The 17,140-nt window shown below is 48.5% G+C and overlaps 1 protein-coding gene across 4 annotated transcripts in view; it reads right to left on the bottom strand.

Moving 5' to 3' along the window:
- ZFP64 (ZFP64 zinc finger protein) overlaps positions 1-16,324 on the bottom strand; it is a 71,309-nt gene extending 54,985 nt beyond the window's left edge. For 3 of the 4 annotated variants that reach the window (XM_066235877.1, XM_066235875.1, XM_066235873.1), the window contains exons 1-2: positions 16,127-16,324; positions 12,588-12,827 (exon numbers count right to left, since the gene is read on the bottom strand). In XM_066235877.1, coding sequence (XP_066091974.1) covers positions 12,588-12,827; positions 16,127-16,172 — 286 coding nt within the window. In that variant the 5' untranslated portion in view covers positions 16,173-16,324. The remainder of the gene's footprint in view (positions 1-12,587; positions 12,828-16,126) is intronic. The other variant, XM_066235874.1, reaches the window with a different exon arrangement.
- Positions 16,325-17,140: the final 816 nt, after the last annotated feature.

The raw sequence follows: 17,140 nt of genomic DNA, 5'->3' as shown, positions 1-17,140 counted from the left end.
ACACAGAGATTTGGCTTCAAATAAGGAGTAACTATGACCAACAGGGGCTCCTTCATTGGGTGAACTTGCTTGGCCTAGACTATTCTGTTCCCCAAATTTCAGTCCTAAGGCACTACCTTTGACATTGTTGACATTGTAGTTACAGAATATACTTATTTAAATCAACACAGACCTAACGTCATAACCTATTTTAGCTGTGCCTGAAGCAACAATATCTAAGCCATAGGGCTGAGGGGTTAGATTTTCTCCTAAACACTTTCATTCTTTGTAAGATGTAACATTATTTAATGTATAACGTATTTTAAAAAGCTGTCAATTAAACACATGAGGATGCAACGCTTTCATACTCCTTCTTTTATATCTAGTATTTGACATGCCTTAGAAATTTTGTTTATTTATTAAATGAGTTCTTCTAGACCTCTTTGGCTATTTGGATACCTTTGACATTGAATGACAACATCATTTTGATGCATGTCAAAGAACACCTTGGTTCTGTCAGCATTTGGTGTTTGAGTAACCTCATGCTTTCAATTTTTCTCAACTGAAACATGCAGAAGGAAGTTAAGTGACTTATTTAAAGTTGGCCAAAATATTCTGAAGAGCTGATGTTCTGTCCTTTTTTTTTTTTTTAATTTTTCCGAAGTTAGAAGCGGGGAGGCAGTCCGACTCCCACATGCGCCTGACTGGGATCCTCCCGGCAGGCCCACTAAGGGGTGATGTTCGGCCCATCTGGGGCGTTGCTCCATTGCAACTGGAGCCATTCTAGCACCTGAGGTGGAGGCCATGGAGCCGTCCTCAGCGCCAGGGCCAACTTTGCTCCAGTGGAGCCTCGGCTTCAGGAGGGAAAGAGAGAGAAAGGAGAGGGGGAGGGGTGGAGAAGCAGATGGGCGCTTCTCCTGTGTGCCCTGACCAGGAATCAAACCCGGGACTTCCACATGCAGGGCTGGCGCTAAGCCAACCGGCCAGGGCCCTGATATTCTGTCTTTATGCTGAGTCTCTTAGCATGAATCTCTTAGGTGTGAATCAACCATACCTGCCTCTTATTGACATGTTCTCCTCCACACAGTGGGATGTGGCCATTGCTCCTGTTTCCCCTGCTCTTCTTGGACTTCAGCCAGCAGCACTGGACCTCCCTAAGAACTTGCTACAAAGGCAAATTCTTGGGCCCCACCCAACCCTATTGAATCAGAAACTCTGGGGTGGAACCAGCATTCTATGTTCTAACAGTCTGCCCAGGGGGTTCTGAGTTTGAGAAGCACTGGCATAGATGACCATTTTCCAGGCATTTCAGCAGTAAAAATTAGCCCAGCTTTGTCTAATGGAGGGAATCTATCTTTCTTGTTCTGCTTTCCATGAACAAAGGGTTGTTCCTCCAACAGCAAGCATGTGCTTCATTACTCTCTGACTCTTTCCAGGTCATTCAGAGTACAGTTGCTTTTCACCTTCAACCTGAATCATCATGCAATATCTTTTTTTTTTTTTTCCCTCCCTGAAGCTGGAAACAGGGAGAGACAGTCAGACAGACTCCCGCATGTGCCCGACCGGGATCCACCCGGCACGCCCACCAGGGGCGATGCTCTGCCCACCAGGGGGCGATGCTCTGCCCCTCCGGGGCGTCACCATGTTGCGACCAGAGCCACTCTAGCACCTGAGGCAGAGGCCACAGAGCCATCCCCAGCGCCCGGGCCATCTTTGCTCCAATGGAGCCTCAGCTGCGGGAGGGGAAGAGAGAGACAGAGAGGAAGGGGGGGGGTGGAGAAGCAAATGGGCACCTCTCCTGTGTGCCCTGGCCGGGAATCAAACCCGGGTCCCCCGCACGCCAGGCCGACGCTCTACTGCTGAGCCAACCGGCCAGGGCCTCATCATGCAATATCTTGGAAGATGTTCAAAACAGCTATTAAATTCAACATATATAGTTCCAGAAAAGGCGCACGACCCTGTTGAAGTGACACAAATGCGATCAACTACGATCAAGCTTGTGCACAGGTCCACAAAGATGGTTTTGTCTGCGGCTGCCTGCTGGCTGACGGCAACCTCATTAATGCTAGGGTGCACCTCCATCTTCGATATCTTAAAGCGTATCCAGGTTCGGATAATTATTTTGTGTGTGTGTGTGTGTGTGTGTGACCTTAGGCCAGTTTTGGAACCTCTTTGAACCTCGATTTCCTCCCCTGTAAGTAGAGATCATCACTGTTCCCACTGCATACGGTTGCAAACTTTAATGAGAGGCACAAGCAAGGATGTGGCCATGGTCAAGTCTTAATAAACATTAGCCACTGTAATTGAACAGAACTGGGCAATAGCACCAAACTTTCAGAGACAGTTTGATCAAGACCTAGGGTGACCGCCATTCATTAGTCTGGGACAGAGGGCTACTTAAGACACAGGAATTTCAGAGCTAAACTAGGATGGCTGGTTATACTGTCATGACTTCCCAACTTCCTGCTCTATAACTTTTTGGACAAAAAGGCAGCTGGAAGTTGTGGGGTTGAGGAGGGGCTGTGGGAGTGGCTGGGTCCTCCCCACCGCCTACTTCCTGGAGTCCTCACAGTCCTCTGGGGAAGTAAATGCTGGGTCCTTATCCTCCTGAGCATGAGACTTCCTGCCTTTCCAGGGAGGTGGGCTTGGCCTCATCTCCTAACTGCCCACCTGCCCCTCCACCACGAGCCTCAGTGTCTCCTTCGTGGTAAGTCACAGCAGAGGGGGAACATGAGAGTGTTCCAAATATTAACCGCTGCTCAAATACGTGGTTTGCAAATATTTCCTCCTCTTTCCCGGGCTGTCTTTCCAGTTTGCTGTTCCCTTTGATGCAAAGAAGCTTGATTCAGCCACATTTGTCCATTTTTGCCCTTGTTGCCTTGGGGAGGCAGCAGGAAGCAACGGGTCGGGGGGATCATTTTGGAGGTAGGGCTCATCGCGCATAACAGGCGAGTCACTCCAGTACACATGGCGCTGGACTGGAATGGTTCTGTTCAAGAGCTTGGGCTCTTAAGTCTTATCTCCTTGAGCCTCAGTTTCCTCACCTAAACTAATGGGGGCAATTCCCATTCCTGTCTCTTTGGGCTGTTACGAGGATTAGAGATCAGGATTGTAGAACTGTTACTGCTATGGTCATTCATGGATTTATTTAGAAAATATTTACTAAGCACCTACTGTATGCCAGGCACTATTCTAGGCACACCCCCGCCTTTGTGGAGCTGACACTCTATTGGGAGTGTGCAGACAATACATCACTTAAATGAATATGACATACCTAAACGCTGTGGAGGAAAATAAAGCAGGGAAGCAGTACAGGAAGCACTGGGGACAGGTCATTTTAGGTAAGGTCACCCTGCCAGGCTGCAGTGCAAGGACAATATTTTTTATATAAAACACAGAAGCATGTGATTATTCACAGTGTTCTGTGGCAGGTGTCTGGAATTCAACCCCTAACAAAAAAAACAAACGACAGGGCATCTAGTTAAGCTGTCCTGTCGGAGCCTCCTGGCAGGCTGTCAGGTCATCCCCTCCCCCCTTTCCCCCACACCTGGCTTCTTTCCAGGAGCCACTGTGAGCAGTGGGGCCTGCAGATACCCCAGGGAAGAAAGCCTTCAGGCGGCCTCGATCACCCAGGGGCTGCTCTGATGTCTGCGTGCAGTCTGATGGTGGAGTGTGTGTGACCTGGGAGCAACTTCTGTCTCCGCAGCTCACTCCTATGGGGTCTGGACCCAGTCACGTCTCTGCTCCTCAGTTCTGCTGCCAGTAGAACGGGGATGTCAGCAGTGCCCTGTGAGCTCAGACCTTACTGTCCGAGCAGACACCTGCCAGGCCAGTCCCCGCCTGCCTGGGAACTAGGGATCGGGACTAAGATCCGTCCGAGCAGACACCTGCCAGGCCAGTCCCCGCCTGCCCGGGAACTAGGAATCGGGACTAAGATACTGCGTTTTGGTACAGGCTTTCCTTCTGCAAAATGAAAAGAAGCCGTACAAGTTGGACGCTGTCACGCAGACGCGTGCTTCTCCAAGTGTAACACACACACAGGCCATCCTGGATTTCTAACAGGCTCCTGGGCAGGGGTCACGGTCCTCGGGCCACACTGTCAACTGTGAGCATCTGGAACCCTAAAATCCTTCCAGCTTCAGGTGTCAGGCTCTTGGAGAGCCAGCCACACCGTTGCACCCCCGTGCTCAGTGAGTGCCCAGATACCTTCTAAATAAAAATCTCCTTTTTGGCTGAAACTACCATGGCCAGGGTAGGAGTCTGTCACAGGCAAACCGCAGTCCCCTACAATAAAATAAACCTGCACTGTACTGGGAATTCACTGAATAGGGACAAAAAGAACCCCTCGCCCCCACTACAAGTGGAGTGAAGCTTCCTTCCATTTCCCATGCCCCCTTCCCACTCTGCACGCTGGGTTCACTGATTCACTCAGACCTACTGAGCACCTACTATGCGCCAGAAACTGATGCCAATGAGTTCCTGTCCCTCCTGCCCCTTCTCCTGGTCCAGTGGTTCTCAAACTTGATCATGTACCTGAGATTCTAATGCAGATATTGGGGGTAAAGTCTGGATATCTTGATATCTGTATTTTGTGTGTGTGTGTGTGACAGAGTCAGAGAGAGGGACAGATAGGGACAGAGAGGTAGGAATGGAAAGAGAAGAGAAGCATCAATTCTTCACTGCGGCTCTTTTAGTTGTTCATTGATTGCTTTCTCATATGTGCCTTGACTGGGGGCCTAAGCAGAGTGAGTGACCCCTTGCTCAAGCCAGCAAACTTGGACTCAGGCCAGTGACCATAGGGTCATGTCTATGATCCCATGCTCAAGCCAGCGACCCTTCGCTCAAACTGGTGAGCCCGTGCTCAAGCCAGCGACCTCGGGGTTTCAAACCTGGGTCCTCTGCACCCCCGTCTGACACTCTACCCACTGCGCCACTGCCTGGCCAGGCTTGATATGTGTATTTTCTAAAACGACCTTTCTAGGCATATCTTTTTGCACACCAGCTCTGAGAACTGCTGCTCTAACAGAGCAGCGGCAGTTGTGGGGCTCTGCAGAGGGGCCCTTGGGACTGGATCCCACTGCTGAACCCTCCTTCCTGTCCCTTGATGGCCTACCCTCTCCCCCACAGGGGAACTGGGCATGGGTCCTATCTTAGCCAAGGGGAACTGGAGTTTCTAGAAAGCACTTCCTTCCTGCTAAAGAGATGCTGTCCCTTTCCTGATCTGTGGACATGGCTGAGTGAAGACTTGAGGCACAGAGCAGTGGCAGCCTTCCTGTCACCACCTACTATGTGCCTGTATAAGAAGCAAGGCCAAAAGACAAAGCCCACCACCAGAACACCAAGAAGAGGAAAAGAACCTGTCGCCTTTGAACTGCAGAAATGACCCTGGGTGTGCCCTGTCCATTCCTGTCCTAAGAGATAATCAATGTCTTTTCGTCCGGTCCATTTGTCATTGGCTGTTAAGAGCAATGGAAAGCATTGGGTGATTCAGATTCCCATTGAGATATTATCTCCAGGGGCGGGGTCTGGGTGGCTGCATTTTTCACTGAAGCTCCAGGTGGTTCTTTTGAGAAACGCTGCGATGAGGAGTTCACTAAGGGACAGTGTGAAGGGGTCAAGTGCACAGGTTCTGCAGCCGGGGAGCCTGGCTTTGAGATCCAGTTCTGCCACCTTCTGGCTCTATCATCTTGAACAAGTTATTTAACCCCTTAGTTCATTATTGGTAAAACAGGGATGGTAATTCTTGGTATTTAATTTATGGTTGTGAAAAGGAGTTCATACGGAGTACTTAGAAAAGTGACTGGCACCGAAGAAGCACTACCTAAGAGTTAGCTGGTATTATGGGGGCCACATCCTATCAGGAATCACCAGTTTGCCTTACTACATCACTCACGTGCTCAACAACCTTCAGTGGCTCCCCAGCTCCTTCAGGATAAAGGCCAGAGACGAAGCAGGGCTCCTCCCACAGACTCCCTGTGTTATCTCTAACCAGTGCCATCGGATCGTGCCCCGAGCTGCCCGATCCCCACCCCGCCATTAGGAAATGCCCCCTTTCCACCATCCTCCTCCCCGAAGCAGGTGAGTCCTTCAAGACATTCTGCATTTGATCTCACAATTTTATTTTATTTTTTTCATTTTTCTGAAGCTGGAAACAGGGAGAGACAGTCAGACAGACTCCTGCATGCGCCCTACCGGGATCCACCTGGCACGCCCACCAGGGGCGACGCTCTGCCCATCCTGGGCGTTGCCATGTTGCGACCAGAGCCACTCTAGCGCCTGAGGCAGAGGCCACAGAGCCATCCCCAGCGCCCGGGCCATCTTTGCTCCAGTGGAGCCTTGGCTGCAGGAGGGAAAGAGAGAGACAGAGAGGAAAGCGCGGCAGAGGGGTGGAGAAGCAAATGGACGCTTCTCCTGTGTACCCTGGCCATGAATCAAACCTGGGTCCTCCGCACGCTAGGCCGACGCTCTACCGCTGAGCCAACCAGCCAGGGCCTGATCTCACAATTTTTTTCCTGGCTTCCCCCTGGGACCAATCTACTCCATTAACTCTTTGACAAGGTTGTGCTCATCACACAGATGGCTGGGCTTGTCAGTCTCACCACGAAATCCTCCTCCCCTGCTCATGGGCTTGGAATTCTCCAAGGACAAGCATCTCCATTATCTTCGCTCCGGCACCTGGCACACGATAGCCCCGAAGCTGCTCTCACTGGGCCCTCACCATCCGTGTGCTTCCTGCACATTAAGGAGTCTGGTCAGTACAGCTGCCCTTCCCTGTACTCGTTCAGTCGCTGTTTTACCGAGTCCCTGTGCCGCGCTAGGCCTGCCTGCAGGGAGACTAACGGTCCAGTGAACTAGAAATTATACCACTAGTTTATGCTCATAGGCCAAACTGAGCCTCCGGATTCTTTTGTGAAGCTCTCAAAATCAATTAGGTGACTTGGGTCTTCAGTATGTCCCTCTGGCCACAGGCCACCAGGGACACACTTGTAAGGGAGTAAGTTTATTACTCATTGCACTCATGGTGTGCAGAGAACCCTCAGACCATGAGAACTGTGCAGTGTCCCAGGAACAGGGTGCTAGGAAGAACTCAGGTTTGGCGATGACTGTGAGGGAGGCCTCTAGGAAGCCTTGCCCTGGAAGCTGTCAGGAGGTGAGGGAAAGTCTATGCTTTGACATCTTCACCAATATAACCAAGAAGCGGAGGAGGCTAAAGCTGGAATAGTAGAGAAGTAGAAGTCACTCAGATTAGTGGGGGAGAGGCTGTCTGGTATTTTGTGGCTCAAACATGGTGACCGAGGCCTTCTGTTTTGTCCTGTTCCACCACGGTCACAGCATGGCTCTGCATCACGTGGAGACATGTTTATGTTCAACAGGAGAACAGCATGGCTTGTGAGAGCCAGCCCCGCTCCTAGCAACACCGAGACCTAGCTGAGGACGGCTCCTGGCTGTCTGGGCTGCTTCCTACCCCAGCTGGATGCCCACAGGCCCTCCCACGCTCCATTTGCTGCGTTCGCTATATTGCCGGACCCCCAAAAGCATCTGAATTCACTTCTCTGGCTAAGGAAAGATTGCTTGTCACCAAATAACTGATTAATTACCCCTGTGATAACTGTTAGATGGGGAAGTGTGGAGACACCTAAACTCAGGGGTAGGGGTAGGGGCGAAATCACGGCTGCCCTCCAGGTGGAGGTGATTTTTAACCTGAGGAGTAAAAATTAAGCAAAAGAAGGGAAAAGATCATTCTAGGTGAAGTGATCAATTCAACTGTTATTGGCTGGGGGCTTCTTCTGGTGTGCTATTTTGTTTAATTTTCACAGCTCCCTGAATCAGTAAATAAAAGCTAACGCAGACAGTTCTGCGTGTCTTCCAGGTAGGAGCCACTAAGCCTGGTTAGAACCTTCTAAGGTGACTACAGCCACCATTACTTCCAGTCGCAGAAACAGAGACACTGGGACTCTGAGAGGCCTGGCCAACATTACCTGGGTGGCAAGTGGTTATAGCAGGAGTTCCACCCAGTCTGGCTCAGGACTCCAAACTTCCTATTTATTCCTGTTCTTACTTTAAAAACGAGATACTAAGAGTCCTTGGAATTTGCATGGTCACACGGCTGTCTCCTCAGGCTCTAGATAGCCAAGACTCAAACTCGGGGCCCGGGCTCCAAAGCCCCGTGACTTTAAGCCAGGCACTTAGAAAAAATGCATGTGGTATGCTTTTTTTCAATAGCATCAATATCTAATTTTATTGCTCCTATAGGAAAGTTCTTCAATCAAATGAAAAACAACAGAAAGTTTTCAAACCTAGGATATAAATTTCACTTGATATCCAACTTATTATAGAACAGAGAGGAGACCTATGAGCTGAGTGAGGAAGGGTCTGGAGTAATCAAGGACCAAAGAATGACAAGTAAGTCTGGACAATGTCCCAGTGAGGGTATCTGGAGAAGTCTGCCAGCGCCCGGGTTCGGGTTGTGGCCTCGGGCAGTCAGTGACTCTCCAACCTGGTTGAGACCTGGAACCCCCTGTGGAGCTTGTTAAAAAAAAAACAAAAAACAACCAAAAAAAAACTGAACAGATGCCTGAGCCTCAGCCTCAGAGATCCAGATTCAGGAGATAGAGCCCAGGCACCAGTGTCTTTAACAAGCTCCCTGGGGACTCTGGTCCCCAGGCAGGTCTGGGAACCGTCACCAGTGGAACATTGAAGCCCAGGCGTGCGGGAAGCTGGGCCCAGAAAACCAAACTAAATATGTAAAAGCAAGGGAAAAAAAAGCAAGATTCTGCTTGTTTTGTGGCACAGAGGCAGGAACAATCCGAAGGAGCCGCTGAGTCAAGCAGAAAGGCAGCAAATCTCACCATCTGTTCGTCACCTGTTCCGCCATCTCCACAGGAATAAAAGCGGTCATTCACTGAGTCCAATTACTCCGCCCCAGGTCCGTTATGAGGATTTTCGCCAAGTCCTCCCATTAACCCAGTGATATCAGGTATTAGGCACCTAATTCTATTACCTAATAGTGTTAGGTACCATTAGAATCCTTTCATACAGATGAGGAATAATACGAGTGAGTGAGTGAGCGACTTGCCCAGTCTAGGGCTGGGGGTGTTAGTCTGGGGCTCGGAGCTCCCTCTGACACGGTATGGTGGGTGTCGCTGTGAGCCGGGCACAGAGAGGCCTCCAGGTCTGGCCTGAGAGCACAGGGCTGTTAGCAAAACTGAGGCACAGGCCGAGAGTGAATGATTGCGGGGCAGGGGAACATGTTGAGAAGAGGGGAACCGTCTTCGAGCAAAGGACTAGGGGGCCAGAAGGAGGAGCAGTTACTGAGTGTGGGGTCAGCCTCACTGATGACGTCAGGTCTGGGCTGTTGGTTGTTCATTTGCTCAATCAAGAACGAGTGGCCCTGTGCCCAGTGCCTTCTAGGGGCTGGGGACCCAGCGGTAAACATGAGGGGTGCAGCCCATGACCTCATGATGCTTACAGTTCAGTGATGAGACAGACGTAAGTTTCTTGTGCAAATACTTATATAATTACGGGGACCCGACCTGGTCTGGGAGAACAGTGGTGTGTGTGTGTGTGTGGGGGGGGGTTGAGGAAATGACTATAGGCTCAGCTCTGACATTTGCATTAAGAAATGTCAGTTCCAGGCAGAGGAACAACATACATAGAGGCTCTGAGGCTGCAGGAAACCTGGCTCACTTGGAAAACAGAAAGGTGTTCATCACCGCTATTGCAATTCAGAGGGGAAGGGGATGTTCCAGGATGGAGCCAGATCCTTTGTGTGTAGACCATCACGACCCTTGAACTCTTGAAGTTGACTTAGCGCCAGCCAGGCCAAGACAGGAAAGGTATCTCAGGCAAAGGGAACATCATAAGCAAAGGCTCAGAGCACAGAAAGATATAACAGCCACAAAGAAAGTGTGGGCCTTGAAGCCTCCTCACACTGGAGCATCACGCCCGGAGTGTGGGGGTCACTGGGGGTCTGTCTCTGAGGACAGGGAACCGAACGCTAAGTCTTCAGAGAGATGACAATTGGGGTAAGGGCCAATACACATCAGTCCCAGGGCCGTCCTGATCTTGGGGTAGGACCTTGGCCCTGCCTTAGCTCCGTCCGTAGCTGTATTCTGTCCAGCTATAAAATGAGAAGGTTGTACCAGGCCCATCTCTAAGGTGGTTTTTTAGTTTCAACATTTTCTTGGTAACTTCCTCTAAGATGATAATTAAGATAAACTCTTAATTAATTAAGCAGGAAAGATCTCAAGCTACTATTATTCAGGTTTGTGAGGTGATCAGTTAATGATATTTCAATGTTTTAAAAACTCAGCAAACACAGTTATTGAATTAGAGACACCACTTTGCTTATTACCAAAAAACTCAAACACCACAACAATATACAATTGATAAGGTGAAAGTTGGTGATGTTCTCCACTCCTCAGCTCAGATGAACAATTCGTTCAACACTGAGAATGAGCTAAAAAAAGCTAGTGGGCTCAATCTGGTTCATAGATATATTTTGTTTGGACATCAAAGCTGTAAAGTTTGGGAAATTTCACATTTTTTGGCTTCTCTGAAAAACTCGAATACCATGGTGACTGGATCCAAAAAGCAGCTTTCTCTACTTTGCCACAGTCCCCAACATTCCCTAATGCTTCTTACATACTTATTACATTTCTCTCATTACCATTACCTGCCTCATTCCTGTTCTAGAAGCTTACCTTGAATATAATGCTGTATATGTATACATATGCATGTTTTTTTACACTATCTGGAGAATTTGTCTACACCTGCACACAGATCTAGCTCCCCTTTTCAAGGCTAAGTCATACGCCACTGTCTGAATCTCTGATACTGATTTATCTCATTTCCTCTTGACATATACATATAAAAGTTATGCTTTTGGCCCTGGCTGATGGCTCAGTGGACAGAGTGTCTGCCCGGCATATGGATGCCTCAGGTTTGACTCCCTGTCAGGGCACACAGAAAAAGCAACCATCTGCTTCTCTCCCCCTCTCTCTCACCCTGATCTCCCTCTTCCCTTCCCGCAGCCAGTGGCTTAATTGGTTCGAATGTAGACCTGGGTGCTGAGGATAGCATGGCTGGTTCAAGTGCATCTGCCCCAGGTGCTAAAAATAGCTCGGTACTGGAGCATCGGCCCCAGATGGGGTTGCTGGGTGGATCCCGGTCAGGGTACATGTGGGGGGTCTGTCTTCTGTCTCACTATCTCCCCTCCTTTCACCTAAAGAAAAAAAGAACTCCTTTCTTTATAGTATAGAGTCTGTAAAGGTTTTACAGAATAAATGCCTAGAAGTGAACTTACTGGGTAAATATATCTTATATACATTTTGAAACATGAAAGATTTTAAATATAATATTTAACATTTAAAAGATTTCACAACATCACCCAGGGTATGTGAATTTACCCCCCCCCCAGAAGAAAAGTAGATCCTTGTCCTAAGCTGTTGGTTGAGATGCATGTCTTTAACTACATATTAAGGCAACAGAGCATAATTCTATGATTAGTGGCCTCTTGTAGATCACCTTCTGCCCTTTGCTGACTTTCCCACTCGGTTCTTTTTCCTCTATGGATTTTAGGAGTTCTTTATATATGAGGGACATTAGGCCTTAGTCATATATATGCTATAATTATTTTTTCTCCAGTTGTCTTTACACTTATTAATACATTATTTTTACTTTGGAAAAATTACAAGTTTATTTTCAACCACATATATGATTCTTTTTCTTTTTTGGGGGTGGTGTCCACAACCTGTCTTTGTAGGTACAGTATTAATACATATACATATATATATATATATATATACACATAGACACATACGTATACACACACACAAACATATTTTTTAATTTAAAAATTTGAATGCCTTTAGCAAAGGAATACATTCTCCAATTCCCCACAGGACCCCACAATGTCTGTACTAATTATCTCATAAATGCGTTACTTCAAATTTTTAAAGTTATCTGTCCCTTAAGGCAGATTATACAGGTATAAATATGTGTGTGTGTGTCCATGTGTCTCTGTGTGTGTATGTGCATACGTGTGTGTGTGTGTGCATTATTTACTCTAGGACTTTTATGGTTTTACTATACACATTTAAACTTTGGATCCACCTGTAATTTATTTTCGGTGGAATAAGTGGACACAGAACTGGCATGAGTGTTTCTGTTTTCCTGGCTGCAGCCCAGGGGAGGGGAGGCATGAACACCTGTCTGTAGGTTTTTTGTCTGTTTATACAAATAATGCAAATTCAGGGATCATACTCATATCCCTATTACCCAAAATAACCATCTTTTTTTTTTTTTACTTTTAACTGCAATGAATTTCCAGCAAGTAATTTTTTTCTTCATCTATAGGTTTTTGCTTGAGAAGCCTGTTTTTTTGGTTGGTTTTAACATGTGACAACATTTATAACTGCTAACACTTCATGTTTTAACCCAGCAGTTCCCAAACCTGGCTGGGCAGCTGCTTCCCCTGTGGGGCTTGTTAAAAATAATGAATCAGCAACCGTAGGGGACAGACCCTGGGAAACTATATTGTTCACAAGTTCCATGGAGGCATCTGGGACATGGCCAACTTGAACCGACACCCTGTCCCCCAGCTGTACCTGTGATCGTCTGAGTCTCCGACGTGATGGTTCTGGTGGTGGTCTGCGTCTGGGCGGCGGGCACGGTCTCCTCCGATACAAACTGGACGGTGCTGGGGGCCGCCCCGGCTGTGCCAGTCAGCTGGCAGCCACTTTGCTTGTGAGCTACAAAGGCGTCCAGGTTGTTAAACTGCTGCTTGCAGATGCCACAGATATGGATGTCAGGAGTCAACTCGACCAGCACCGTTGTGCCACCTGGAACTCCATGGGACAAAGGGATAGTCACAGATTAATTCCAAACAGCTTGAAATGACAACACAAACAGATCCATGGCAGGAAAGAAGGGCAAGGTGGCAGACACAGCCAACTGCCAGCCCACTGTCCACTCTACATCCCTGTCTTCCTTGCAAATAGAATTCTACGTTAGTCCTAGCAGCGATGTTCTCCAGGCGCAAGTAATGGCTCATAACACAGTTGTGTCCACAGGGGCACTAGTGGCATTTTACATGAGAAAGTTCTTTGATGTGCACTGCAGCCCTGCACTTTGAAGGACTAGCAGACATTTCCTTCCCCCAATAAAAAGTAGCTGTACTTCCCACTCACTGTGAAAAACAATCCCTCCACATTATCAAATCCTATCCCCTGCACCCCAATGTAAGAACCACTAGTTTAAATAATCTTGGTCCCTCATATACTCGGGAAATTCTCCAGCACATTGCTAAAGGAGCTTCTGGAGAAAGTTTGGCTTTCATGATATAAAGGGAACAGACATTTTGCCTTGGATGCAGATGTGATGGCAGGGGCTTGAGCAGCCACATTTTAACAACAGGGAAAATGCTAAGATCCCTACAGATGCTGGCCCTTACTTCATTGACCTCCTGAATCAACCAATGAGAACCAACTAGACTTCTCATTAGGCTAGTATAATCCAGTTTTGTTACTTATAGCTAAAATTCATTTCTAACTGATAGGGACATTATTTCTCAATAGTAATAATACCAAGAAGTAATTATTGTGTTAACATTTGCAAAGTACTCACCACAGTATCTGGCTCTATATTAGAAAGTGCTATGTACATCTTTACTGAATAAATGAATACCACTAAGTAATAAGCCTTTAATAGGAGAACCTTAATTTTTATTTTAAAATTTTTATTCTCCCTTATTATGAGGAAACTCATGTTTATAACAGAAAATCTGGAAGAGAAGCAGCCAGGAAATCACAGTCTTTCCACCTACGTGTGCCTGGAATGTCACAAAATCTTTTCTTCAGTTCATCTTCAATTAAAAATTGTTTTTAATTGAAAATTAAGATCATAACATATTGTAAAGTTAATCTTTCCCTCACATAATATCACATAAGTATTGTGCTATATCTCTAAAAATATCTTTATAAATTTAATTATGTAATAATACATCCACATTATTTCAAGTTACCCCTGCTTCAAAATCTTCACACTATAAGGTCTTTATATTATTTCCATTCTCCTCATGTTTAAATAATAAGAGGAGCCTGACCAGGTGGTGACACAGTGGCTAGAGAGTCAGCCTGGAATGCTGAGGACCCAGGTTCGAAACCCCTAGGGCACTGGATTAAGTGCAAGGTCACTGGCTTGAGCATGGGATCACAGAAATGACCCCATGGTTGCTGGCTTGACCCTAAAGGTCACTGGCTTGAAGACCAAGGTCACTGGTTTGAGCAAGGGGTCACTGGTTGGGCCAGAACAACCCCCCCCCCCCCAAGGCACATATGAGAAAGCAATCAATGAACAACTAAAGTGCCACAACTAGGAGGAGCTGATGCTTTTCATCCCTTCCTATCTCTCCTATCTCTCTGTCCCTGTCTGTCCCCCACCCCCGGCAAAAAAAAAATAATAATAATAATAATTGGAGGAATACTTTGTGCATATAGGGTTGGCATCCATGTGTCATGATTTTCTGAGTATTTATTAAAAAGTTAATTATAAAAAAAATAAAAGAGTTACAGTATGTTCACCCCCCCCCCCCCCCCCAGTCTAACTCAGATAAGAAACCTTTGTGTGGAAATACAATTTGGTTGCTTTGCTAAGGAGAGATGCTCTGGGCCGAGCGTGGTAATAATGTTCCGTCAGCCATCTTGCAGAGCGCCCTGCGCACTTAAGTACTTTGGAGTCAAAGGCTGGAAGGAATGAAGGCTTTTCTTCACCTCTGGAACACTGCCTCCCTGTAGCTGCTGGGCGCTCCTGGGACTAACTGGAAAACAAGCAACCAAGAAGCGAAGTGACCTGCATGGCTGGCTGATCATTTCTTCGTGATGGAACAGGACTAATACCCAAGTTTCTGCTTCACAGGCCGGTTTCGAGGATTAAACGAGATAGTGCTTGTAAAAGGTCAGCACAGGGGTCCCCATCCTCCAGCGTGTCTCCTGGTTGGGTTATTACTGAGTTACCCTATTCGAACTTGAAAGTATCCCCCTCTGAAAATTTGGAATGATAAAATCTACCTACCTCTTGCGCTTGGTGAATGAACTGAGACCGGATGAAAAACACGGGGCACAGTTCATGCTCACCACCAACAAAAAGAATTTCCTTATCTTTGTCAAGTTCTCCAAACCTGTTTCAGCATCAGAATAACCTGGGGGAGGTGGACGGAGCTGAGTCCCATTTCTGAGATGAGTCATAAAGGAGGTGGGGTGAGGGGACCCTGGGGTTTAAGGAAATCTGTGCTTTTCACAAACATTATGTAAGTTATATACCCAGCAAAGTTTGGGAGCCAAGTCTCCCAAAATGTTAAAAGTAACAGCTAACAGGTTAAGTGCTTACTTCGTACCAGGGGATCTCAAACTTTATGTGCACCCGAACCTTCCAGGGAAGGCCAGCTGAATCTCTCTTTCCCTCCATCATCCACACCCCGTGTCCCGACCTGATGGGTGGGGCCCGGAGAGCTTTACTTAATTTATTTATTTTTTTTAAATTAGCGCTCAAGCTCCCAGAGGGCTGGTTTGCACTCAGTCCCTGGACCACACTTTGGGAAACAACGCACCAGGCAAAGCCAGGGACTTCTTGTCTTCCTCAGGAAAATAAAAATGAATCCCAAACTCAAAACGACCACGGCTCCATTCCCCATTCAAATCTCCGCCTTTAAATGTAGACAAGGCTATGCAGTAAGGCGGCAAGCCCAGCCGGCCAGACCTCGTGAAATCCTCCAATCCCCAGACTTCAAGGATTTGGGGCCACCGAGACAGAAGTTTTCCCACCAGCTTTGCAGCGGTTACCCCAAATCGCCCCAATCTCTGCCTTGGGGGCCCGGGAACTGGCCCATAGGGGTAACGATTGTCTGATCGGCATGCCCTCCCCCACCTTTCCCTTCCGTAGGGTCTCGCGAAACTGGAGAGCGCCCCTAGCCTTGTGCCCGCACCCCAAGCCCACTCCTGCGCATCCTGCACAGCGCGCCCTCCGCGGTCTCCGAGACGCAGGCACTGGGCCGTCACCCCGATTTCGGGGCCCCGGGCCTGCTCCCTGAGCTGCGGACGTGCTTGGGCCCGGGCCCCGGAGCGCGCACAGTGCCCGGAAAAGCACTTACTTTGCACGGAGCCCGGGAAGCTCTCACCCTCGCTGTTCACGTTCATGGCAGCAGACTGGGGGATCCCCTGCTGGCTGGGACGGCAGGGTGGAGGGCAGTGGTCTACATGGTACACGGGCTTTCCTTTTAATTTTCTACACCCTCCCCCCCCAACCCAGCCTTCCCTCTCCCAACTCTACGAGGCAGGGAGGACGGATGTAAAGCAAGCTCCACTTCCGCTGCCTAGAGGGCGCTGGCCGGACTCAGCCGCCCCAACCTGGCTTTGCAACTGTAGCTCCCGGGGGAAGCTGCGGGCCAATCCCGCTGCCCCGGCCGCCGGGCCCCTGACAGCGTATTCCCTCGGGCTTTAAAAGCACACTTGAGTCCGGGAGAGTAGGGCTAACGCTGTAGCGAGGGATGCGCCCCTCACCCCCCGCCTGAACCCCTGCGATCTTGACCAAAGGGTTTGGCCTCCCTGGCTCTGGCGCCTTTGCACCTGCCACCCTGGGCGTCTGGTCCCCAAGGTGGCCAGGCAGCCGCGTCGCAGGCATGAGAGGTAGTGGTTAGGGCTGCAGAGAGGACCAACACGGGCTGTGGGTGGGTGGGTGCTCAGGAGTGCGGTGGGCTTGGGATAAACCCGGGCTGAGCGTCAGCGCGCAGAAAATCGGAGCGATGGGCGGGTCCCCGACCCAGCTAGTGAAATAAAAAGGACCTTGATCATGTAGATAAGACTAAAACTTGCACCAAACGCTGAAGACCCATTGCTCCAAGGGTCTTCACCGTGCGCAGTCACCTGGAGGGCCTGGCAGGAGCACAGATTGCTGGGCCCACCGCGGAGTTTCTGCTACAGTAGATCCGGGGTGAGGCCTGAGAACGAGCATTTCTAAGTTCCCAGGAGAAATCTCCGTGCAGAGAGGCCATCCTTGCCTGGCCTATTCTAATACTGCAGCCCTCTTTCCCCCACCCAGCCACTCCTTGTCTCTCTCCTGTCTGCTTTATCTTTCTTCTTAGAACTTATTACATCTCACGTTGTGC

The sequence above is a fragment of the Saccopteryx bilineata genome, chromosome 6 (genome assembly GCF_036850765.1).
Source record: "Saccopteryx bilineata isolate mSacBil1 chromosome 6, mSacBil1_pri_phased_curated, whole genome shotgun sequence".
NCBI lineage: Eukaryota > Metazoa > Chordata > Mammalia > Chiroptera > Emballonuridae > Saccopteryx > Saccopteryx bilineata.
This window is presented reverse-complemented; position numbering and strand designations above follow the sequence as displayed.